Genomic DNA, 27,597 nt, shown 5'->3' with positions numbered 1-27,597 from the left:
AAACTTCCCATAATGGTTAGCGCTCCTTTTCTTGTCTCTCAGAAAGACGTTGGCATGACAGTCAGTTTAGCAGAAGTTTAAAAACAGGAACAAGAATGACACGATGGCACTTCAGGAAATTGTTTCCTATACTCAGGTGACCGGGCTGTCAAAGGCAGCTGGACATCACAGGCAGTGTGGTGGTCTGTATAGAGAGATGAAAATGGCCATGGTAGTAATCCTCTCCCTAAAGCTCTTGTAAGTGGGATGAGCGCACGTGCATCCAGACACTGCTCGCTGGGCAAAGACTCCTCCTCTCACTTTTATGTCACCACGATAATATGTGTGATGGAGATGGTACCTCTGAATAAAAAACCTGGACCTCTCAGCTACTCTGAAGACGCAGCAGAAATGTCTGTGGAAGAGGGAACTTTTCCATGAGAAGCCATAGGAGTGTAAAATATATGATCGGCATGGACACTTTCACATTTCTTCCAAGCTACTGATTACCCATTAAGGTAAGTGTGTGCTGTTTGGGTGTGCATTTGTGCATGTCTCTGATCACGGTGATAGTAGTGAATGTGATAGATGTTGCGGTTCTGCCTCTGCGTTTGATCTGTTTTGATTTTGGCTCACAGGGAGTGATAGCTTCATGGAAATGAACCGTGCCTCCTCCCCCTTGGATGGTGATATGAAAGACATGATGTGTGTGACAAATGTCTTCATTTTTCACCTCAGGATCTAAAGGAAGTGCTTTTATGTCTTGTGTTAGAGGCTTCTGCCTGTGTCATTGGGTGCTTGTGCCTTACTTTACCATGAGGGTATCTGGAAAACAAATGAATCTACAGGTATATAGCATATAAATCAATACCATTCTGCATTGTACAGCTTCAGAAATACTTGTGTATAAATGTTTGCTAGTGACGTTTTGCTAGTGAAGACATTACAGTAGGGGGTATGAACAAGACTTTAGGTTCAATACGGCATAGCAAATCAAAACCCAAACGAATCTTTCACTGCCGAACAGTGCAAGGCTTTTACAAAGGATATCATGGTAAACTAAAACTGAGACGAAAATGACAAAACAAAAACATTGTTGTAAATTGAAACAGGAATTTAAACTAGACTGTGAAAATAATCAAATAAATCATTTAAATAAATATAAATACATCCAAAATGTTGTAACCAAGGAAATTTCTCTGGCATTATTTTCTACTTTTTTGCTGTAGTGAAAATACACCGAACCGAGGCACCACTGTGTCGTATCAAAACGAGCACCCCTACATTACAGGCATTTTTTTTTATCTTTGCGATTAGTTTCAATGGTCAAGCTGGCTTCTGAATGCAGGACTTGGAGCCAAAACATGAGTTGATAAGGGCCACATGTGACCAGTGTTGTTGGGTAAGTTACTTTCAAAATGTAATATACTAATACTACATATTACTAGTTACTTTCATTTGAAAGTAATACATTACTTTACAATATTACCGTCTTGCCGTCTTTGTAGAGTAACTTGTTACTTATTATAACAGCAGTAGCAGAATGACATCGCCGCCCCGGAACCATCCCGAAAAATTATTTAAACCGTCTTGAAGTCAGTGTAAACCGTGCAAAATTCTAAATGTTATCCTTTTCCTTTGTTATTGTCATCTATAGTGGTTATTTGCATAAAAACACACAATTTGATTAGGAAATCCTTATTTAAACATGCTTTGATTAAAAAAATGTTTAACTAAATTTGCAACTTGTGTTACTTGACAAAGTAACTGGTATAATATTACTGAAATCCTATTGGTAATAAGTTACATTACTGAGTTACTGCTAAAAGTAATATATGACATGTAATATGTTACTTTTGTAATGAGTTACCCCCAAAACTGCATGTGACTGAGGTTATTCTGAGGTGGGTTGTTCCTCATTTAGCCTCCTGTTCAGCACAGCTTTAACATGCTGATCCAGTTACTCAACAGAAAAAGCACACTGAGCTCATTCAGCCACTCCCATTCCATGACACATACATAACAAACAGGTACTCATATTACCTCAAACTGTCAATAACAGGTTTGTTCATTTGAATATGCTTCATTCAGTGGTTTTGTGTGTGTTTTCAAAGCTCATATACAGTGTAGGCTAATAATAATAATAATACATTTAGTTTGTATAGCATTTCTCATCTGCGGAGACAAATCTCGAAGCGCTTCACAAGTAAAGGACTATGGTAAAGGAAAATATATAATAAAAATACAAATATAAAAAGGGGGATAAAGCTAAAGGCTTGTTGATAAAAAGGTTTTAAGATGACTATCCTAGACTAAAATAAAACAAAATGAGTAGAGAAATAGAATAAAATACCAAAAGAACAGATTCAAATGAAGTACAAGGGGGATTTAGAACAGGGTGGGCCGCTATCGAAAACTTAAAAGAAGGCCTGCCGGTAGAAGAGAGTTTTAAGGCCTGTTTTAAAGACCTCGATGGAGGTAGAGGCAGGCTCTGATGCAGACTTTGGTTTTAGCCTTAAACGAAACAACTCATATCTAACACGGAGAGATTATTTTAATTTGGCTTTATGTATAGTTGCTCAACAAACTGATCCGCAAGGCCAGGGACATTGTGTGGGGCTGGAGCTGGGCTGTCTGTCAGCAGTGTCAGAGAGAAGGATGCTGTCCAAGTTACGTTCCATCATGGTCAACATCTCCCACCCACTCCTTGTTAACACGTTCAGTGCCAGCGACGCCATATGGCGTCATTAGAAATTTACCGTACAGTGCCAGCGACGCCAAATGGCGTCATAACTCCAAATTGTTTTTTTGACGGGGGGGTGTCGATCTAAGCTTCTTACGTCGCCTCTAACAATATTGTAGCTATTGGAGGTCGATAACCTATTTTACAAACCCATTAGGTGGCGACAGCACTCTCCTGATCAGAGAAAAAGGAGCCAAACACACAGAAATAGTCACTGGGAAAAAGGAGGAAATCGCATCGCATCCGTCCGTATGCATCGACGTGCAGAAGCACAACGAGCACAACGCCAGCTGTGCCCAGAGCAGCAGCATCCGCTGTCACAACTGAGCACCTTCATGTACGCTGCAACAGCACATTCACATAATCAGCATTATTATTCCGAACTGGAAGCATGCCAGCCCGTGACAAACACACGCGGAACCAAAAAGCTGAATATCGCGCACCATTCACTGTGTGTGCGCAGCAAACTCAGCAGAGACTGAGAGCCACCAGACACATAAGACACACCCAGGAGGCGTGTGCAGTTGAGGGGGGGGGGGGGGGGGGGAGCACGGAGAGCAGCAGAGCAGCATACACTTCACCCAGACAGACCCAGACATCAGAAAATTAGCTTCAGAGTCAGAGATGTGCTTGAAATGTTTAATTTCACAAAAGGCTCGTTATCTCAGCTCGTAGAAAAAAAGGTATGTTTTTCGTTCAATCAGGCTATCTTCTCCGGCTCATAACTAAAGAACGGAAAATGGGATCAATAAACTTTTTTTTGCAGGTGATAGAAGAGAGTCTCATCGTTATTTGTGCGTGTTCAGTGTTTACATAGTAATTATTAAAAAAATTATATGACTGTTTTAAAATGCATTGCGGCCTATGTGGCACAGCAAGCAACCTTTTGCCCAAGGGCCGTGGCACTGAAAGTGTTAAGCACAGGAGCACTTTCAGTGCAAGACTGCACCACAGAGCGTCACAGGAAGTAATTCCTGCCTGTGGCCATCAAACACTTTAACTCCTCCCTCAGAGCATCAGACACTTTAACTCCTCCCTCAGAGCATCAGACACTCTGAGTCATCAAACACTTGAACTCCTCCCTCAGAGCATCAGACACTCTGACTCCTCCCTCAGAGCATCAGACACTTTAACTCCTCCCTCAGAGCATCAGACACTTTAACTCCTCCCTCAGAGCATCAAACACTTTAACTCCTCCCTCAGAGCATCAGACACTCTGACTCAGTCAATAACATTTCCATGGCCTCACTCCACCTGTCTACAAATCAGAAACCAACGTTTGATAATGTATATCTGATTGTGCAATAAAGCTCAATGTGCAATAACTGCTAAATACTGCAATTTGTGCAATAATCAAATAACTCGCACTGTTACTGTTCATTTTATTGACTGACCAAATGCACCTTAGTCTTTTTATTATTACCATTTTATCACTCACACTGCTGTATATAAGAAAATATGATGTACCTCTTGATAAGGATTGTAGGAGAAGGCACGTATTTGTGACACTTTATTGCAGTGATACTCAAATTGCGGCCCGGGGGCCAGATGCGGCCGGCGATAGGGTGCAGAGTGGCCCCCCGACCATTTTCTAATTCACAAAGAAAACTAACATGAAATAAAGTTTGACTGAGCTCCAGCTAAATTGACAAATGCCGCCATCTGCTTGCCACTCAGGTAGTTACTATATATAATATGTACCTATCTAACTTAACCTAACTATCCTGTGTGCACATAATTGTCAGACACCCCAAAAACCTACAATCCACTACTGTAGGGCCAACAGAAAAAATAATATGTTTGTTTGTTTGTTAACTGGCCCCTGGCCTCCTATCATTATACAAAAGTGGCCCCCGGACAAAGCGAGTTGAGTATCCCTGCTTTATTGTATATAGGCCATGTAAACTTCTATTTTATTGTTTTATGGTATATTCCTATGCGTCTTATAATGTCTCTATGTTTATATTTTTCCATACCTGAGTGTGAACAACTGTGGCATGACTCAATTTCCCCTCAGGGATCAATGAAGTTATTCTGATTCTGAAAACGTACTTTCTGCCTTAGTTTCTACTTTTTAATTTCCTTGCAGATGTAGCCAGCGGATACAGCACCATCTCACCTATTGTACTGCTGGAAGATGGCTGCTGCAGTTCAGGACCCTCACCTGGGCCCGGGGCCTGACGAGGACGCATCAGAAGTGTCTCTGTCGGGTAGCGAGTCCGACTCGGACAGCGTGCTCTCCGACGACTCGGTGCTTCCGGACTACACGCCGGAGACCAGTGGGGGTCCTGCATCAACGCTGTATGAAGCCTGTGCTCGCAACAAAGCCCAGTCTCTCCGGAAGGTTCTGGAGAGGGGAGTCACAAGAGAGGAGGTCATGGAGTTGGACATCAATAACTGGGTAAGGGTCTCAATCATAATGCTGACACTTCATAACTTCTCACCTACTGATAAGATGTCTGATGATGTCTCAAAATCCCACTGTTAATTGCTCACGATTTGACTTTATCCTCACCGACAGAATGGCCTGATGTTCGCTTGTGGTAAAGGTTTTGTGGATATTGTGTATGGCCTTCACAACTGTCCCTTTCTAGACGTAAATCACCAGGATAATGAAGGCAACACTGCACTGATGATTGCCTCCCAAGCAGGCAAGTACTACCCACTAAGACCCACTGAACATGAACATGAAAGCTTTAGATTCTGGAGGAAGGATGGAGTCACCACGGTTCTCTTTCCCAAGTAGTCAAATACTGACTCTTTGGGTTGGTGATCCGGTCCAGACGACCACCAACCCAAAGCATCAGTATTCGACTACTTGGGATGACTCAAACCTGTTCGTGGTGTTCTCTCCCCTGATTGGATAAAGGGGATGGGCTTGCAGAAAATTATATATATATATATATATATATATATATATATATATATATATATATATATATATATATATATATATATATATATATATACACAGTATATGCAGTCAAGTCAAGCCAGGTGAAGGAAATGTTCCCACTAGCCACAGAACTAGCTCTCATGCTGTTACACTTTTGCTAATGTCCAAGTAGATCATTGTTAAAAGACAGCTAAAGCCCAGCAGGTCTGATGTGTGTTTTCTGCGTTACTCTCCAGGTTACCTCAACACAGTCATGTAGCAGGTCTGATGTGTGTTTTCTGCGTTACTCTCCAGGTTACCTCAACACAGTCATGTATCTCCTGAACTACTATCCTGGTGTGGACACTGAAATAAGGGATTGCCGTGGTTTCACAGCCCTCATCAAAGCTGCGATGACCGGCCGCAATGACGTTGTGGCTGCTCTTATCATGGCCGGTATGTAAAGAGCCAGCTATGAACTTCCTGGGACAAATGATTTCAGTGATTCATCACCTTCCATTCTGTACGCCTCGCTTAATAAATAATGCATTAACCCCCCCTCCCCCCCATTTACCATTTCAAGTTGAATGTAATTGATATGACAGGTGATCGATCACGCTTTCCTCGTTTGGTTGAGTAAACAGTCATTAGGCAACTTATACAAAGCGGGTTGAAAATTGGCAAAGCCTTCCTTTAAGCACCTCTCTGGCATCATAACTATACAAGGTTATGACGTATAAATAAATAAATAAATAAATAAATAAATAAATGTATATATATAATATATATATATATGTATTGATTTATTGATTTATTTATAGTGATACAAATCCAATGGCTGTAGCAGATGAGATTTATTAACATAATTCTGCCTTTTATTGAGGGTTAGGGTTAGGGTTAGGGTTATATATATCGTCTCGATCACTGATAAAAAATGAAATCTAAAGCAGTCATTTTATGATTGTATTGTTGTCCATTGGGACTATAATGTAGGAAAATCAACAATGCAGATTTGTCTGGTGGACTACTTAGTCTCTTCTCAAACCTTTTATTGTGAGTAACAAAATGGATACATTTGGGTTATATGCATACATTAAATGTTTATTAAATCAGCATACATAAAATGTTGTGATGAAATCAAACACATTAAATGTTGATGAAATCAAACACATGGTATTGGTACAGATCCCCTTTAGAAGACTCTCCTCCCAGCAGGACCAACACTATGCCAGCTTATTCCACCTTTGACACTTGGCTGTGCTGCACAGATATAGAAGCTAGTGTATTATTAGATCTTTATTTACATTAGCTAATTAACAAGAACTCTTACAGCTTTAAATATGGTCAAATGAACAGCTATAGTACTGGTGGTGGCTATCTGACCCCATGGTTTATCAATCCATATTTGAAGCCCGCTAACTCTCTTCTTGAGTGAATGAGCGAGTGACCCAAGACCGGTTTATGGGATCAATGTGAGGACATTATCATGTCTTAAAACACCCTTCACTAATCTGTGACTTACTAGTCTTGTAGGGTAGTAGATTAGCTATTTTAGTCTGCGCATGATTTAGCCTCAACGCAAGACTCATCAGTCATTCTTCCTTCTGAGTCTCGGATGCCGGCCCCTATATCCACTGCAGGCTCGGCTAAATGGCTGCACGCGATATACACGTTATCAATCGCAATAAAACCCACCTCTGAGACAATGTTGTTATCCAAGATGTGGGTGCCATGGCATTCCCAAATCTTTTGTGAATTTTATATACTGTATATATATAAAGTATATATACAACAGCATTCACTGGGACGCGTCATCAGTGATGGTCGTAAGGTGTTTCGGGTCTCTCAACATCATACACCCTCGCCCAGTAGACCCAGCCGATTAAGACCCCGACCCGCGTCTCAGAAGCAGCCGCTCATGGATCAGCCTTCCTACTCTGTCTGCAACGTTGCCCGCGGAAGGGTTGATCACGCCCAATCTGCTGCAATAGAGTTAGTGCTACACCGCAGTATTGTAAGACCCTTCGGTGCATGGAGGGTCTAAGGCCCTGTGGGTGACTTCAGGCCGGGCTCCTCCTTCGTCTCACCAGACCCTCCCGGGGTAAAGGCAATCCCACCATGGGCAGAGATATATACTGTATATATACTGTATATATATATATATATAGTTCATATATAGTTCATATGTAAATTACAGTCTACCCACTTCTCCAGGGACCACTACACCAATGCAAACAACCTGATCCCTCATATAGAACTAGTCCAAAGTCTGGCCCCAATGCAAAATTCGAATGCTGTGATGCGAGTGATGTCTTTTCTCATCGGTTCCTGTCAGCTACTGTATTATCACACACAGTAACAGGAAATAAATGAGGGTAGTTTACATTTACAATGTTTATGTTGTTGTCAAGTTGAAACGGTCTACCTACCTATCATATATATTTATTTCCTTGCTCCTGTTGTCTGCCTTCTGTCTGTCCAGGGGCTGACGTGCATGCAGTTGACACCACCCGTAGTAAACGTGCTCAGGACTGGGCTCTGAAAACAGGTCGCTATGACACTTTATACCGCCTCCATCGCCTCGCCAAACGGCCCAAAGCGGAGCAGTTCTGTGAGAGCTATGTCCCCGAGTGGCCCGAGCTCAACGAGAGGGTCGCCAAGGCCACCGCTGAACGAAGCGCAGGGGCGAAGGTGACCCAGCGGCTCAAAAACACCTTCGGCTTCCGCTTACCTCGTGACCCCGAGGACAACGGGGTCATAGACCACATGGTGCGCATGACCACCGGCATCCACAGTCCCCTGGTCGCGACGGGATGCCGTCCCCTCTGCCCCAGCAGCCCTCCGGAGGCGGGGAAGAGACGTCTGGCTGTGCAGGAGCTGCTGAAGAGACACACGGAGAGGGAATCAGAAGGGGGCGCGGTGAGCCACAGCGCGGGCTCCGAACCCAGCGTCCCTGCCTCCCTCCACCCCTCGGAGTCCTTCGCTACCACCTGCTGCGCTGACCCGGACAGGCGGGGCAGTATCCTCTCACTGGCCTCCACCAAGGTCACCAGCTTCATTCCCCGCAGCATGGCCAGGAGGAACAGCGTGTTCCCCTCCGGCTGCATCCCCAAGATCAACATCTCGTCTTCAGAGGCCATGCCAAGGAAAGAGAAGAAGAAGAAGAAGCACCAGAAGGGCTTCCTGGAACCACCCAATTGGAAGTACAAAGAGATGAGGGAGGAGAGAAAGAGGGAGAAATTAAGCGCTGAAAATACAGAGAAAGAGAAAGGCAAGAAGAAGGACAAAAAATAAAAACTGCCTATGATTATTGTCTAAATAATCTGTATTGTACCAATACAGACTATTTAGAATTGTATTGTTCCACACACCTCCCTCTTCCATGTCCTTTGCCAATACTGCTTTGTGGACCCAAAGGTTTCTTCTGCTGTAACTGACCCACTGGGATTGTTTTCCACATGCAATAGATGAAACCAATGTAAATACAACAAAACGTCCTCATGGGGAATGTGTGGGGTTTTGTGAGCAGAAAATATATTATTATAATTGTATTACAATTATGTAAATTGCACATGTGTTTAACTCAGGGTTTGAGACTTTGAAACCTAAGGCACTTTAGCACTTGTAAACAGACAAACATGTCAGTGTCATTGTCACATTATCCATCTTTATAACTGAAATTACTATTGTGTAAAAGTTTGCTACGGGAGAATGAAGGAATGTGTAGCTACTAGCTTTGAATTGTTGTTGAAGTTATTAACATATGCTGCTGCAGTCATGTATGGAGGATCAATCTCAGATTAGAGGAGGCAGCAGATGTCAGGTGACTAGATGATGTACAAAGGTAATAAAGCTAACATAAGCGTGTTGGTTTTGCTAAAAATGTTGTTGATGCCATAAAAGTGATAGATGCCCAGCTCCTAAATGGTACGCTTGTACACAATAATATTCAGTTCATACACAAAGTCCCGGCATGGTGCATTCATTTAGAGCAGGGGTACCAGGACTACTACTGTATGTCAGAGCCATGTGGCTATCTGAAATTAATCAACACTGAACTCCAGCCAATCAGAAAAATCTGAAATCTATCCAGCACATGCATAATAAATATTAATGGATGATATTTTGATATGTTTTGTCATGTTATGTTTCCTCTAGCACAGGGGTTTTCAAAGTCTGACACTGTGGGCCTCCCCTCAGCCCTCTGACAAAGACTGGAACCCCCCTACCCCCCCCCCCCCCCCACACACACTTGGTTAGTTTCGCTCAATTCCTAGATAAGATGCAGGGGCTTGTTTGCAGGGTTGGCCAGACGTGACATGAGATCACTGAAGCCAGAGGAGGTGATGGGAGAAAACATTGCATCATTCAGAATATGAGCGTGAGCGGCCTTCCCTTCATTCCTCATATCCATATTTCCACATACATTAAGAGATATGGTCATATTTCATACAGCAGACAAAATACATCAGCAATGTCTTCTTGTGTTGTGGGGAGGGATACATAAGCAGGGGCAAATTGTGTTTAGGAGAGACAGGGGGGTAAGAGAGAGAGAGAGAGAGAGAGAGAGAGAGAGAGAGAGAGAGAGAGAGAGAGAGAGAGAGAGAGAGAGAGAGAGAGAGAGAGAGAGAGAGAGAGAGAGAGAGAGAGAGAGAGAGAGATATCAACTCAATATTGTCAACTCAGTACTTGTTCCATGTCACTCTGGACATACCTCTGTCTGGCTGTGTGCTGCTGCCTGCTGGTGGAGTCTGCTAGTTGTCTGCAGTGTGGCTGGCTGCTTGTCATCTCGCCTGGTCACAGCTAACATTAGCTAGCTAAATGTATGAATGCGATGCACTGGGAATCTATTGACCATGGCTAACCTCCGACTTTCGTTAACGATTGTTGTTCAGGCTGTCTTGTACGGAACTTGTGAGGGTGAGTATTGCATATTTCTTGTTCAGGAGCTCAGCATCGCTGTTAACATGGCGCACGACTTCACAGCTAACGTTAGCCACGCTAGCCGGGGCGACAACAGAAGCTCCTGGCTGTTAAACCAGGTCATCATTTTGTTCACATAGCTTAGATATAGGTATTATTGGACTAGGTTTCTTGTCAATACAACGTAAAATGGCACTAAACGTTACCTGTTTTCAGCCATCCGGTTAGTTTGTCACTAAAGTCAACACCACCGATGTTTGCTGCTTAGTTAGCATGAGCTGTCAACTCAGCCAGTCAGTCAGTCAGTGCATGCTGTCAGCCGCTACTGTAAACAGCCAGGCTTATTTAGCTTCGAATAGGAGCTAGCTAACCGTAAACAACCAAGAAGCTAACTCTGGCAACTGGCATTATTTTATATTGACGGGAAATGGCACAACGAGAGATGATTCATTGTTGCTGGCTGCTGTAATCTTGCCACAACAAAGGCTCGATGCCAGCCTCTCTCTCTCACTCGGTCTTTCCACTGTCAGTCGGGGACATGGTTTTCTTTTCCCCTGTGTGTTGGTGGCTGCTTGAGGTCACTAAACGTGCCCAAAATCCCACACTTAACTAGCACTTAAGCAACAAGACTCAAAGGTGGAAGTGAAAATTATATTACAGTCAGAGAGTGGGTTTTCTCAGTAAATGAATGACAAGTGCACCGCCCTCTCCCTCCTCACTTCCCGAAAATCGTGTGCCCTGACAGGTTAGATATTGTTGCCCTGACACGTTTGGACTGGAGCCTAGTAGGCTATGATTGCATGCTGTTGTCCAGAATAGTTTTATGAATTTTATAATTTAGCAGTCTTCATTGATTTAGGCTATCATTGTTGGTTTGGAGCCTATAGTAGGCTATGATTGCATGCTGTTGTCTAGAATAGTTTTATGAATTTTATAATTTAGCAGTAGGCTATTCATTGATTTAGGGCAGCCAGGCTATCAGTGTTGTCTGACTGTGCCTTAACAATAAAGTGTCACAATGAATGTGCCTTCTCCTAAAATCCTTATCAAGTACCATTGAGTAAAAAGTGAAACATGTGAGGTACATAATATTATATTAGCTATACTGTATAATAATACAAAACATAATAGTAATAATAATAATAATAATAGAGTAAGTGCATTATGTCCAGTCAGTAAAATGATCATCCATAACAGTGTGGATTATTTGATTAGTGCACAAATTGCAGTATTGAGCAGTTATTGCACATTGAGTTTTATTGCACAATCAGATATACAATAGCCAAGTGGTTTCTGGGTGGAATCAGTCTTGGACTGAAAGTGCTCCTGTGCTCAACCAGCTCGTCATGACGGAGTGGGTGGGAGACATCCAGGATAACGTAACTTGGACAACATCCTAACTCTCTGACACTGCTGTCAGAGAACCGAGCTCCATCCCAACATCCCTGGCCTTGCAGAAAACGATGCAGGACATCTTGTAGCATGTGTAGTCCACTAGCTGGCTCACCTGCTCTCAATCCTGGACTATCCTCCCCAGCACGTACTTGGTTGCAATTGGCCTGTTGCAGGTCAGGGGCAGGGTTAGTGTTGCGGGCGCTCATCTTCTGTGACTTCTGTTTCTGCTTCATCTCATCGATGACGTCAGGAAACAGCTCACAGAACACTTCGTCCTTGAGGTTGAAGGCCAAGCTTTGGGCCGACAGCTGTCTCTTTGTGTCGGCAGAGGTCATGATGTAGGCGTAGGTGGAGCTGTTCTCCACCATGAAGCTGAGCAGGCCTGTGAGGAGGATAGTGGGTACAGACCATAAGGGGCTCCATGTCTCTGGATGCAAGTTTGAAATGGACAGACATAACCTAGTATTACACTTGAATCTCCCGTTTGGTGTTATCATGTAGATACTGGGTGTAGGGATGAAACGATAACCGGTGTTAATGATAACCGTGATCAGATTACTGGCGATAACCGTACCGTTTCAATTTTTCGTGATCATTAAAACCGTGGTACTGTGATTACCGTGATTACAGCGCTTTGAAAAACATGGTAAATACTGTCGATCATCAACCAAAGTTGGCAACCGTCTCCCAGATGCAGCCCTGGAGAAATGAGTGAGTGTATCAGTCCTTTTTGGGTCTGAGTTTTCAATATAAAACTTAGCGAAATGATTTCTGTGAGTGTAGTGTATTAGTACTTTTTGAACATTTTCAGCACATTTGAACAATACCATGATAATACTGATAACGGTGATAATTTTGGTCACTATAATGGTGATCTCTAATCAATATGATTACTCACTATGGCTGTTAAAAATATCTTAAATCTGTAATCATGCTGCTGCTGACTAATCCTGGTTTTACTGATGTGTGATACCAGTCTCATTATGTGGAAATTTTGGTATAATTGTCTATTTTAGTTTTATTGTGTTTTGTGTGTTTATGTGTATGATGAGTCTGCTAATGCAAGTTGATTGATTGTTTGGTTGATTTATTGATTGATGACATCACTCACTGATGATACCACAATTGCTTGAGTGACATCACTGATGACATCATCATCAAGTACTCGAGTGACATCACTGGTGACATCACCACTTCCATACCAGCTCTTTGCTAGCCGTCATAACACTTTTTTCACTGCAGTCTCTGGAGAGATGAACAACGGGAATAAGAGGTCTGACCACAGCCACTGAGCGACTGAAGCAGGATTACTTTAGGATTAAAAAAGACCCTGTGCCTTACATCTGTGCAGGACCTTAGAGGTCCCTCCTGACTGAGGAAACTCCATAAGGAGGATATACCACGGAAAACTCATATTCCCCCAGGAATTCCCTTTTAAAGCAGTATCTCTACATGATAACACCAAACGGGAGATTCAAGTGTAATACTAGGGTACGTCGGTCTGTCCATTTCAAACTTCCATCCACGCATCCAGAGACATGGAGCCCCTTATGGTCTGTACCCACTATCCTCACAGGCCTGCTCAGCTTCATGGTGGAGAACAGCTCCACCTACGGCAGCATCATGACCTCTGCCGACACAAAGAGACAGCTGTCGCTTGGCCTTCAACCTCAAGGACACAGTGTTCTGTGAGCTGTTTCCTGACGTCGTCGATGAGATGAAGCAGGAACTGAAAGAAAGAAAGAAGTCACAGAAGATCAAGGAGGACAAGCGCCGCAGAAGAAGTGCTACAACTTTAAGTGCCCTGCTTTAAGTGCCCTGCTTAAAGTTGTAGCAAGAAAAATGACTACGTTCAAATGCATTTGAATTTTAATTGTGATATGAACTGTTTTATACTGTAAAGGAACAACATCATTTTTTTTCCGAACTCAAAAGAAAAACACTAATGAGGGTTTCCAATTTCCATGGTTGGAAGTTGGAAACCCCCATTAGTGTTTTGCTTGCACCTGTGTTTACCCTGCCTTTTTGACACAAAATGGCCCCCGTGAAAAGGGTCTATGAGGGAACTGGGCCCAGGTCGGTGCACCCAATCAGCCTAACGACTCCAACACCAGCAGGCTCCTCCTGCAATAGACCCTTCTCACGGGGGCCATTTTGTGTCGAAAAGGCAGGGTAAACACAGGAGGTGCAAGCAAAACACTAATGAGGGTTTCAAACTTCCATGATTGGAATTTGGAAACCCTCATTAGTGTTTTGCTTGCACCTGTGTTTATTCTGCCTTTTCGACACAAAATGGCCCCCCTGAAAAGGGTCGATACAGGGCCAGGAGAGTGGGAGGGCCGTCACAAAGCTAAAATCTTATCAGATGGGGGACCCTGGGACAAAATCTTATCAAATAGGGGTCCGGGGTCTAATTTGTATCAGTTTAGTGGTCCTTGAAGTGAAAAAGTTTGAGAACCACTGAACTAAGTTAACGACGACCCACTCAGCCCCTGCAATCAGCAACCTGTAACAGACAGCCCAGCCTGCCAATCAGCAACCTGTAACAGACAGCCCAACCTGCCAATCAGCAACCTGTAACAGACAGCCCAACCCAGCAGAACAGGCTTACAGAGAGAGTGGGTGGGCTCATCATCAGTCATCTTCCTTATTTCTTTTCTATCTTAGTGTCTGTCTTCCTCTAATTCTTTTGTGCACTTAAGCAGCACTGAGCACAGTACTGTAGGTGTTTTAGTCCATGTGAGTCATCAGTCAGTTACCACAGAGACATCAGAAGACATCTAAATTCCCCCGGGTTGACGTAGATGAAGCTGTTCAACTTGTTCTGAAGAAATACTTCACTACACGAACCAACGATATGTTGCAATTTGGCAGTTCCACTGTGCCAGGTTTTTGGGTGAAATCTCAAAGATGATAAACTGACTGCGCAAAACTGTTGTTCTCCTCAGGCCTAGATAGTTGCTGTTTGTGTTCTCACATTTAGTCTGAACTATAGATCAAGAATATTAGGTCCATGTGTTATTTTATCTTATTTTTTTGTTTTATTTGTTTTATTTGTGTTTAACACTATATCAACAGGAATCATTTTTGTGTGAAACTTACAGTATTTTATCAGAATTACTGGAATGACATTTCACACCATGTCTTTATCTTGATAACATTATGTCACATTTCATAGGGAAATCTGAGTCTGAGCACTTATACATAATAGTAGACTTACACTTCCTGTATGGCCCCACATAAACCCTCCACCCACCCAGCCTCCTAAAGCTCTTTGCACTACCCGCCCCACCCACCGTGAGGAGTTAGCAAAGTCTAAATACATTATTCCATACACTCTTTCTACCTGCTTTCTCCTTCTCATGACCGGCTCCCTCTGCCCTCTTTACAGGACAGAACTCCCAACTCATCCCAAATATTCCCCCCAAATTAGTAGCTAACCTAGAGGCTTTTCCCCAAAACGTCTCAGAGTCCAACTTAACATCAGTCAGGCCCAAGGTATATTTTCATTGGCCCGGGAGCCAAAAAATGATTTTTTTTTTACAGAATTGTTGTGATTTATTATACATAACATGACAACGATGACATCTTCTAAATAGAACACCCTCTGGCCATCACTGGCCCGGACCAGTGACTGGCCAGTTAACTTGCCCTGCATACATTTTCACTGGCCTCGGGCCATGGGTTATGTTGAACCCTGCATCTGACCCCCTTGGCACACCCCCTTGCCACACCCGCGACTTTGGCGATACTACTAGTCACAACAAGTACACCTCCGGTAATTTTCCACTGTTGTTGTGAGACGAGTTGACGTCTTCTATGCAGAGTGTTTTTGCATTACCGTTATTAGAAATGGACACGGAAAAGGAAGTGACGGTGGCAGGAGAGGCGCTCTGTACAGGAAGCTGGGAAAAAAGGTAGTGCTGTCCCAGAGTCTATTTAGACTCTGGGTTCCCAGATTGTAAGCTAAGGGGTAATCAAAGAGTAATGGAAGTTCACTTTGACAAATGACAATGATCGTCCTTAAAAAATGTGGCTATCCAAAATCACAAGATTTCTGGCCACATTTGTTTGTTGTAAGTCTGTAGCTTTATGGTGTTATGCAAACAACTTTAGTGTTTCTTGTATGCTTCTGATAGAGGCCACACTGTCTCTGCTGCTGTCTGTTATTGCCCTCTAGTGGACATCAAGTGTAAATTTATGTACAGCTGAAAATTGTTTGGTAATATTTTGGGTTGATTGTCCCCCCCATAACAATAAATGGAATAATCCATTTGCTGTGGTTTCGGATCAGAGTTCAGTACGCTGACGAATATTGAATATTATTTTTGATGTATGCATTCTGTTGTCCCCTCTGTCTCTGCAGCTCTATGGTGTAACTGCACCACTGCCCAGTGTGAGAAGACTGGCTCCCAGTGTGAAACCGATGGGGCCTGCATGGCCTCCATTTCCCTCATCGATGGCCTAGAACAACAAAACCGCATTTGCATCACACGGGACAAACTGGTGCCCCCTGGACAACCATTCTACTGCCTCGGTGCAGAGGGCCTACTCAACATCCACTGCTGTTACACTGACTACTGTAACAGCATTGACCTCAAAATACTCTCTGGTGAGAACGCTGAAGTATTAGAGACGGTACACACAAAAAACTTGTATCTATCATAGTATACATAACAAATACTACATGACCAAAAGGCATGTCTCGAAGTTGAATGGCACACATCAAAGGCAGAATAAGGTCAAGATAGCACTGCAGTGACTAAGAACCATCACGGTTTTTTTGACCGCAGTATGGACGTTTGGCACTGGAATTCTTTTAGCGGGGACCAGCACCAAGCATTGTGTTTTTATACAAGTGCTGGTCCCATGCCAGCAGTTTATATCAGAGGAGATGAGTCAGTCAGTTGTACTCTATGGGAGATACTGTAGGGATGTGAATGTGTACAACAATCTCTACACATTTACTGTGGCTGTGTAAATGTGTATATGTTTTCGGATTTAGGTCCATTTTGAGCGCAGGTCGGTGCTATTGCGTTATAGAACTGCAAGGGGTCGCTGTAGTCCTCCCCATACAATCACTGGCTCGCTGGATACTGTCTCGCATGGATAACATTACTAGATTCAATGATACAAAACATATTTAATAGACCCTTTTCACGGGGGCCATTTTGTGTCGAAAAGGCAGGGTAAACACAGGTGCAAGCAAAACACTAATGAGGGTTTCCAACTTCCATGATTGGAAAAGACGTCTTTGTTGCATGATTCCCTCTACCTTTCTTCTCCTCTTCCCAGTGACCTCTCAGCCCGGCCCGCTGGGAGGCTATGGTCCAGGTGGGATGTGGGGACCCGTGGAGCTGGTGGCTGTGATCGCGGGGCCGGTGTTTCTGCTGTGCTTGCTGTTGATGGCGGGCATGTTCCTGTTCCAGTACCACCAGAGGGTCTACAGCCACAGGCAGAGGCTGGAGGTGGACGATCCGTCCTGTGACCACCTCTTCCTGGCCAAGGACAAGACCCTGCAGGACCTCATTTATGATCTGTCCACGTCTGGCTCAGGCTCCGGTCAGTGCACACTGCACAGCATGATTATAGCCACTTTCAGACATAAACTTTGGACTATGTCTCAGGTCCGGACATTCGCTGGAGTTGTCCTTTCATACAACAACAGGCAATATGTCTGTGTCAATCTTCCGTGTGGTTTGGCCGAGTACTGCAGAGAGTGCATTGGGGACGTAGTAAAGTGTGCTGCGGAAATGGCAGTGTACTGTGTCTCACCAAATCCGTAAGACATGCCTCTATGTCATAGAGTCTATGATCTATTTTTTTTTCTATTCCCAATGCAGAAAAGAGATCTCTCTCACTCGCTTTCTCTCTCAGCTGAGCCTGTCTGCGTGTGAGGAGGGGGGCGGGAGCAGACACGCAGCACAGATTTACACACAAAGCGAGTCACAGTGACAGAGCGAGATGGCAGAGACGCCAGAGAAAACGAAATGTGAAACAGGTTATACTTCACTGGAGTTGATGCTGACAATGGTCGTTGTGGAGAACATGAAGGGAAATCCGCGCCTGACTCTGAGGAAGACACGTTTAGTGTCGAAACTTCAGTCATTATTTGTTGCACCTATTAAATTAGCTAAAATTGACTGTTTGCTCCAGATCTCATCTCTCATTTTGAATGGTCGTTGTGGACTTTGCACGAGGGGCACGGGTGCTTAAGGTCCGTTTGCACCGCGGTGTGCTCACAACAGACACTTGTGTTCAGTCACACATGAACCCGGTCCGAGTGATGTCTGACTCTGGATGGATCTCTTCCAGAGTTCACTGCATCTCTGAAAAGAGCTCATGTTGCAGTGGGCCAACACCAACAATGTAGTTGACACTGGTTTTGGCACATTTGGATAAAAGATCTATCATCAGACTGCTGATGGCTGTTCTCCTCTCTCTCCCTCTCTGAGCAGGCCTGCCTCTGTTTGTCCAGCGGACTGTGGCCAGGACCATCGTCCTGCAGGAGATCATCGGTAAGGGCCGTTTCGGGGAAGTGTGGCGGGGTCGCTGGAGGGGAGGGGATGTGGCAGTGAAGATCTTCTCATCCAGAGAAGAGCGCTCCTGGTTCCGTGAGGCTGAAATCTACCAGACCATCATGCTCCGACATGACAACATCCTGGGCTTCATAGCTGCTGACAACAAAGGTAGAGGCACCTGTAACATGACAACAACCCTTGGTAGTGAAAGAATGCATGAATGATTAAGAACATCAGAGGGTTCTTGTTTATGTTTTCTTTTTTCTTTTTTTTGTCGTTTCTCAACTGAACTCATTCTCCATTTCTGCAAAGATAATGGCACATGGACCCAGCTGTGGTTGGTGTCAGACTACCATGAGCACGGCTCCCTGTTCGACTACCTCAACTGCTACTCTGTCACCATCGAGGGCATGATCAAACTGGCGCTGTCCGCTGCCAGCGGCCTGGCACATCTGCACATGGAGATTCTAGGAACTCAAGGTAGTGTATGTGTCCGTGTGTATGCAGAAGTGTGTGTGTGTGTGTGTGTGTGTGTGTTTGTGTGTGTGTGGAGAGACAGTTGACGGCCGGAGAGACGGCAACCCGGTACGGGATGGGATTAGCACCCCATCTTGGCTCTCTCGTGAGGGAGAAATCCACAAACGCTACGGATTAGCCTCCTGAAAATCTGCGCAAGATCGGCGCGGCCTGAGGTCCTCCAGGCTAGAGCGAGGTGCTCGACGCAGGTAAATGACGTGCAGCGCACAGGCCCTCTTGAGGCGTCCTTGAGGTATTCTCTCAGCCTCTGGATTGCCTTTGCCACGGGAGGGTCTGGTGAGACGAAGGAGGAGCACGGCCGGGAGTAACCCACAGAGCCTAGATCCTCCATGCACCGAAGGGCCAATACTGCGGCGTAGCACTAGCTCTATTGCAGCGGATTGGGCGTTCTCGTTTACCCCTCCCGCGGGCAACGTTGCAGATAGAGTAGTAAGGCTGATCCGTGAGCGGCTTCTGGGACGCGAGTCGGGGTCTTAATTGGCCTCGGCTGGGTCTACTGGGCGAGGGTGTATGATGTTGACAGACCCGAAACAACGACCCCAGATAACATCACTGATGACGCGTCCCAGCGCATGCGGCAGTAGTGTATTTGAGAATATGTGTGTGTGTGTGTGTCCGTGTGCCTGTGCATGTATGCAGAAGTGCATTTGACATACCGTAGTTTGCATGATTAATTTCTTCCTTTTTGCAAATACAGAATAGAACTTCAGTAAAGTATCATTTCACTCATTTATTTTTCATAGTTCATGTTAGTTAAGGTTATGGAATGTTCTGTTATAATTTGACCCTTTACTTTTATTTGCAGTGTCCTTGTATGTAATGGATTGCTTTTCCTAATCTCTTGTATGTTTTATGAGTTGAAGCTCTCCTCTGAGTGTTCATTCTAGATTAAGGTTCTTCTTCTGTGGTGTTTTATGGCAGTTTGCATCCCTTATGTTTGCATTACTGCCCCCCTCTGGATCCATCCATCCAGACCATAGAGATTAAGGTTAATGAATTGAACGAAACATTCACACTAGCTGCAAGAAGGAAATTTATACAACTCTTTGCAACTGCTTTTTTTCCAAAGGAAGTCCAGAGATGGCATAGACATGTTCATTAAGTGAATAACAGAATTAAGAATTCACAAATGATTGTCATGTGCGTCTGCCTTTTGGTAGGAAAGCCAGGCATTGCCCACCGAGATCTCAAGTCCAAGAACATCCTGGTGAAGAAGAACTGCACCTGTGCCATCGCTGACCTGGGCTTGGCTGTCCGCCACGAGTCTGCCACAGACACCATCGACATCGCCCCCAATCAAAGGGTGGGCACCAAGAGGTATGTGCACACATACATGTACACACACACACACCAAGAGGTCTGTGCACACATACATGTACACACACACACACACACACACACACACACACCAAGAGGTTTGTGCACACATACATGTACACACACCAAGAGGTACAGTACACACACACCAAGAGGTATGTGTGCACACATACATGTACACACACCAAGAGATCTGTGCACACATACATGTACACACACACCAAGAGATCTGTGCACACATACATGTACACACACCAAGAGGTATGTGCACACATACATGTACACACACCAAGAGGTCTGTGCACACATACATGTACACACTACACACACCAAGAGGTCTGTGCACACATACTGTACATGTACACACACCAAGAGGTATGTGCACACATACATGTACACACACCAAGAGGTATGTGCACACATACATGTACACACACACACCAAGAGGTATGTGCACACATACATGTACACACACCAAGAGGTCTGTGCACACATACATGTACACACACCAAGAGGTCTGTGCACACATACATGTACACACACCAAGAGGTCTGTGCACACATACATGTACACACACACCAAGAGGTCTGTGCACACATACATGTACACACACCAAGAGGTCTGTGCACACATACATGTACACACACCAAGAGGTATGTGCACACATACATGTACACACACCAAGAGGTCTGTGCACACATACATGTACACACACACCAAGACGTATGTGCACACATACATGTACACACACACACACACACACACACACACACACACCAAGAGGTCTGTGCACACATACATGTACAGATACACCAAGAGGTCTGTGCACACATACATGTACACACACCAAGAGGTCTGTGCACACATACAGTACATGTACACACACACACACACCAAGAGGTCTGTGCACACATACATGTACACACTACACACACCAAGAGGTCTGTGCACACATACATGTACACACTACACACACCAAGAGGTCTGTGCACACATACATGTACACACTACACACACCAAGAGGTCTGTGCACACATACATGTACACACACACCAAGAGGTCTGTGCACACATACATGTACACACACACCAAGAGGTCTGTGCACACATACATGTACACACACACCAATAGGTCTGTGCACACATACAGTACATGTACACACACACCAAGAGGTCTGTGCACACATACATGTACACACACCAAGAGGTCTGTGCACACATACATGTACACACACCAAGAGGTCTGTGCACACATACATGTACACACACCAAGAGGTCTGTGCACACATACATGTACACACACACCAAGAGGTCTGTGCACACATACATGTACACACACCAAGAGGTATGTGCACACATACATGTACACACACCAAGAGGTCTGTGCACACATACATGTACACACACCAAGAGGTCTGTGCACACATACATGTACACACACACCAAGAGGTCTGTGCACACATACAGTACATGTACACACACACCAAGAGGTCTGTGCACACATACATGTACACACACACCAAGAGGTCTGTGCACACATACATGTACACACACACCAAGAGGTCTGTGCACACATACATGTACACACACCAAGAGGTCTGTGCACACATACATGTACACACACACCAAGAGGTCTGTGCACACATACATGTACACACACCAAGAGGTCTGTGCACACATACATGTACACACACACCAAGAGGTATGTGCACACATACATGTACACACACCAAGAGGTCTGTGCACACATACATGTACACACACCAAGAGGTCTGTGCACACATACATGTACACACACCAAGAGGTCTGTGCACACATACATGTACACACACCAAGAGGTCTGTGCACACATACATGTACACACACACCAAGAGGTCTGTGCACACATACATGTACACACACACCAAGAGGTCTGTGCACACATACATGTACACACACACCAAGAGGTCTGTGCACACATACTGTACATGTACACACACACCAAGAGGTCTGTGCACACATACATGTACACACACACCAAGAGGTCTGTGCACACATACATGTACACACACACCAAGAGGTCTGTGCACACATACATGTACACACACCAAGAGGTCTGTGCACACATACATGTACACACACACCAAGAGGTCTGTGCACACATACATGTACACACACCAAGAGGTCTGTGCACACATACATGTACACACACCAAGAGATCTGTGCACACATACATGTACACACACACCAAGAGGTCTGTGCACACATACATGTACACACACACCAAGAGGCCTGTGCACACATACATGTACACACACACACCAAGAGGTCTGTGCACACATACATGTACACACACACCAAGAGGTCTGTGCACACATACAGTACATGTACACACACACCAAGAGGTCTGTGCACACATACAGTACATGTACACACACACCAAGAGGTCTGTGCACACATACAGTACATGTACACACACACCAAAAGGTCTGTGCACACATACAGTACATGTACACACCTGCAGGCAGTTGGACAGCAGCTGGCCTTTCACTGACCCTTCTTTCTCACAGATATCTTTCAGCCCTCGGCCTGAATATCTTTGAGTCCTGCACATCATTACCCACTGGGATTGTTTTTACGCCTTGCAGGTACATGGCCCCAGAGGTTCTGGATGAGAGTATCAACATGAGGCACTTTGACTCCTTTAAATGTGCTGATATCTACGCTTTGGGGCTGGTCTACTGGGAGATCGCACGCCGCTGTAACAGTGGAGGTCGGACTATTCTGTTTCACCCTGCTCACTCACCCTGTGTCGTTTTCTTTTTCTCATCGGTAACAACTGCGAACGCAGCGCTGATCTGATCTCGACTTTGCCCTTTACCGTTATCAGGTATCCATGAAGAGTACCAGCTGCCCTACTATGACCTGGTACCTTCTGACCCGTCCATAGAGGAGATGAGGAAGGTGGTATGTGACCAGAAGCTTCGGCCCAATGTCCCGAATTGGTGGCAGAGCTATGAGGTATGAAAATGTGACAGAAGTACTGTGCATACATGCTAGAGCTACGCAATATGCAAAGAAAACAAATCATATTGCGATTATATTGACAGATATTGCGATTGCGATATGAGTCACAATTTTAGTAATTTACACACACTATACATATACATATACCGTATATATATATATATATATATATATATATATATATATATATATATATATATATATATATATATATATATATATATATACATGCATACATACATACATACATACATACATATATACATACATACATACATATATACATACATACATAGTTTCGATATTGATTCGATGAATTGTGCAGGCCTAATACATGCGCTACATTTGCGTCATCAACTTCATTCATATGATGCATTGACCGTTTCCTCCTGCTCCTCCAGGCCCTGCGGGTTATGGGTAAGATCATGAGGGAGTGCTGGTATGCCAATGGAGCTGCACGCTTGACGGCCCTGCGTATCAAAAAGACCTTGTCCCAGCTCAGCGTTCAAGAGGACATCAAAGTCTGAGCTAAGTCAGCAGAGCACTGAGAAAGAGCACTTAATGGGGAGCCCGTCTCAGAGTTGGGGCAGGGCCCTCTTCAGAGAATGCACAAACTGAGAGAAAAGAGTAGAGTGGCAATTTGTAAAATATTACTCCTCCTCCATAGACACTCCTACCCCGTTTTACTCCTCCTCCATAGACACTCCTACCAGTTTACTCCTCCTGCCAGTTTTGAAGCCACCTGAGTTTTGACAAACCCTACCTCGCTTACCCAGCCAAACTACTAAGGACTCCTTCCTGTCTTGTCCTCAGCTCCTCCTGCCCTTGCCGACCCTTTTGCTCTGTAGACGTCCTACTAACAAGGCTGGAGACTCCCTGACAATGACCATGTTTTTCTCTTTGGCTGAAATTACCTGTAATACGTGTATGCAATTAATAGGAGGATAATACGTCATTAACAAGTCAACATTTTGAAAATCAACTGTTGACCTTTCCACAAAGTCTTCTTTGATCACATTCGCTTAAAATCTAACCGGTATAGCATTAGTCGTCGTTGTCTTTGTAGGGTGCAAGCTGGGAGATTTGGGAGTTTTATTACCTTGACTTATTCTGTTATTTAAATTGGTAGATCTTGTGATAATATATGGGTGCTTTATGTGGATATTATGTAGGTTCCTCTGTGGCACGCCTACAACAACATGCAGGCACATAGCAAACTGCTCAAAAATCCTTCAAGGCAAATCTTCATCTGGTTCTGCTGCGACAGCGCGCTTCTATGTGTGCCGATTGCCGTGTCAGCATGCACAATGCAGTAGAGGCGGTTGGTGTAAATGCTGACCAAGGTCTTTGGATGAGGTGTATTTCAGACCTGTGAACTTTCCGAGTCGGGACCTTCAAAGTCACTGGAGCATGGCACTTTGCCAAACATTAAGCCTTTTGACCACATGCCCAGAGCTCTTCCCATAAGCTGTTGTAAACCTCAGGTCTTCAGTGTGCTTACTGATCTACAACCCCCCCCTTTTTTTTGTCTGTTAAAACCAAAAAAAATAACTGACATGCCAGTGACACGATATGCCTTGTCCTTCAGCTTGTCACTTTGACACACTGTCTCTCGTTTGCCCCGTAAAGACCTTCAGAGCATACCTGCCATGACAGTGAACGTCACTCAAGTGATTCCGATCAACTGGCTTGAAAATCTCAAAAATGTCCACGGCCCACATCTGACCGTAAACAGTACGGAGGCCAAGTCATACGTTCTTAGAGCACTTTTTATTTGAACGATGAAAGGAGCTGTCCATCAGCACCACACAGAAATCAGAAACTAAAAGTGAGGGGCTGTCTGCAAAAGGCTAATTAACAAATAATTGATTACAAATTAAATTAAATTCTCATACATAATAATACTAATAATTACTTTTTTTCTCCTCGCAAAGATTGTAATGTTTTGCAAATGATCTGGGGGCCCACTTGCAATACCTTTCCGGCCCACAGGTTGGCAATGGCTGGTTTAGAGTACCTCAGTTCTCCTCTGCAGCAGCCACTACTACAGACACTGTACCTAAAACACAGGGCAGAGAAAATGAAATGATCAAACCCTGTAACCGAGTGTGTGTGTGTGTGTGTGTGTGTGTGTGTGTGTGTGTGTGTGTGTGCAATACACAAATCAAACTCCAGGAATCTTATGATAGTTGTTTTTTTATGTTGATTTTTTTTTATATTGTCACAGCAGATGCGATGTTGTTTTTCCCTCAGGGCACATTCTCCCTGGCCAAGTATAACTACTGTACATAAAAAATAACTTTTTAAGGTGAAACTATGTATATATTGCATTTTTTTTTATTTGATTTTACTTTGATATTTAGATCAAGTAAATGGTGAATCTTTTATACCTGCATCTTTCTTGGTGGGAAGAAAATCAAAGGCTATTGTTTTGCTGTTCTTAAATTATATACCAATGTACTTTCTGACCTCCAAAGCAATGCTACTGTATGTAAATCACTGAGACATATTGTTGCTTATTTTGACTTTTCTCCTGTAGTCTCCTACTGTATTTTCATTTTTAATCTGATTTCCCTTCCCTGCTCACCATACAATACCTCGTCCATGTTTTTTTGCAATTGTAAATTGTAAAAGTTTGTTTCATTATCAGAAATCATCATTGACTTGGAAGCTGGAGCTCCAGCTTGTTCTCCATGTTTTTGTGTTTTCTTTTCAGGAAATTTGGTGTGCTGTTGTCTTTGGATGTAACCTCAAAAAGGTACTGCTGATGTAAAGTCTCCCCCGTGTTATTTATCATGTGTTTGTGTGCTGTGAGTCTGTGTGTGTGTGTGTGTGTGTGTGTGTGTGTGTGTGTGTGCACTACTGACCTGACAGCACTACAACTAAATTGTGTTCTCAGCATCCCAGGCTGATTTCTAATGTTAATTAAAGATCACATCCCTGAGAACTGAGAATATTGATACAGATCTTGCCTATCATAAAAGAATCCATCATTTCTTAGCATTTTGGGGGGGAAATGTCTGCAGCACAAAATGTAACCTTATTTGTGAAAAGTAAATGCTACTGAAATGTCTCAATGCTGTCTCACGTCAAATGTGTTTGACTAGTATTTATTTGTTTTAGACGCATGCTCACATGCACTGTATTGTGTTTAAGTCAATAAGAATATGAACATACAGTATGTGTGGCCACACTTATTTGTTTTTGTCTGGAAAATGGGGGGGGGGGGTGCTGCTCTGTTTGATAGGTGGGTGAATGTCAACTATATTCACACACAAAAGGGGTATGAGTGAGTGTCAAATTAGAGATCATTTTGCATTAGAGTGGGGGAAATACCTAGTTTATTGAATGAAATACCTTGCTTCAAGTACACCCTTGAATTGATATAAACAATGGAGTAAACTTGAGAGTTCACGCGCTAAACCAGGTCAGATGATGAGGACCGGTGCTCACAGGTCAGGAACACGGCAGCATCAAACAGGAGGGCCCTGGAGCACACGGGTCATCAGTCTTTATTTGGTGCAGATCAACAAGTCATGTCAAGTCTAGTCATTTCTTTTTTGGGTGCACTTGTCCTTTTTAAGAGCCAAGTGTTTTTCCAGGTGTTTGTGTGTTTTCAAAGGTGTTAGTTTTTAGGTTTTATTTATTGCACGATATATCAGACATAAAGTAGACAATAATAACAAAGTAGACAATAAGAAGAATCAGTATTTCCAGTGCACTGCCACTTGGAATACACATTATACAATAAATATCCAATGTATTTTAAATGTGTATCCTGTTAGTAATCCCAATTTTTTTTTACTAAATGTAACTGTAATCTCGATTCAATTTTTTCTGTAACTGTAAGGGATTACAGTTACCTCAAACAGGAGGATAGCCTGATATTGCAGTTTGACATACTAGACTATGCCAAATACATAAAAAAAAGGTCTGTCTGAAGCCATTTATTAGTTTCTGACTCTGGGAAAGTGGGAAAAACAGTTAAATTACTGTATCTCTGAACTATCTCTTTAACCAAATCACACACATTTAGGCTATTCTATGTGATCTCCTTTTGATAACGAATGTAATAATGTAATATTTTGTTTTCACTTCCATTCACTGAGCCTTCCCTGGAACTGTCATGACAACTCTCTGTCCAGTCACAGCAGCAGAGACAACTGCATCTGGACTTAATTCCAATCATGTAACTTCTAACATAAGAGTAATAAATAAAATTGTTTTCCTATAAGTGTCATCCATTTCTGTAGGCTAATTTAACTTTGCATTGCATTTCCTTCATTGTTGCCAACTTCTAGT

At 43.7% G+C, this 27,597-nt stretch overlaps 2 protein-coding genes across 2 annotated transcripts; both read left to right on the top strand.

Annotated features, from left to right (window-relative positions):
* Nucleotides 1–4,859: 4,859 nt before the first annotated feature.
* On the top strand, nt 4,860–8,891 carry ankrd33ab (ankyrin repeat domain 33Ab; the record flags this gene model as incomplete). The annotated part of the gene is made up of 4 exons (XM_083661943.1): nt 4,860–5,123; nt 5,244–5,373; nt 5,913–6,053; nt 8,080–8,891. 4 exons carry the CDS (start codon nt 4,860–4,862, stop codon nt 8,889–8,891), a joined length of 1,347 nt encoding a protein of 448 aa, XP_083518069.1.
* A 1,504-nt stretch (nt 8,892–10,395) lies between these two features.
* On the top strand, nt 10,396–27,463 carry LOC310799278 (activin receptor type-1B-like). Its single transcript, XM_083661872.1, has 9 exons — nt 10,396–10,517; nt 16,282–16,527; nt 17,211–17,477; nt 18,374–18,604; nt 18,749–18,916; nt 20,134–20,290; nt 22,917–23,041; nt 23,159–23,289; nt 23,697–27,463. The coding sequence occupies exons 1-9, from the start codon at nt 10,427–10,429 to the stop codon at nt 23,820–23,822; spliced, it is 1,542 nt and encodes a 513-aa protein (XP_083517998.1). The 5' UTR covers nt 10,396–10,426; the 3' UTR covers nt 23,823–27,463.
* The last annotated feature ends 134 nt before the right edge of the window (nt 27,464–27,597 follow it).

The sequence above is a fragment of the Poromitra crassiceps genome, assembly GCF_964638095.1.
Source record: "Poromitra crassiceps genome assembly, chromosome: 27".
Taxonomy (NCBI): domain Eukaryota; kingdom Metazoa; phylum Chordata; class Actinopteri; order Beryciformes; family Melamphaidae; genus Poromitra; species Poromitra crassiceps.
Note: the sequence above shows the minus strand (reverse complement) of the source record. Positions and strands in the feature narration are given on the sequence as shown.

Excerpts from the sequence above, each read along its gene's own strand:
- LOC310799278 (XM_083661872.1), top strand. The coding sequence starts at position 10,427 with ATGCGATGCACTGGGAATCTATTGACCATGGCTAACCTCCGACTTTCG. Across the intron at positions 18,917-20,133 it reads GGAGATTCTAGGAACTCAAG|GAAAGCCAGGCATTGCCCAC; the intron begins GTAGTGTATGTG and ends GCCTTTTGGTAG. Across the intron at positions 23,290-23,696 it reads ATTGGTGGCAGAGCTATGAG|GCCCTGCGGGTTATGGGTAA; the intron begins GTATGAAAATGT and ends CTGCTCCTCCAG.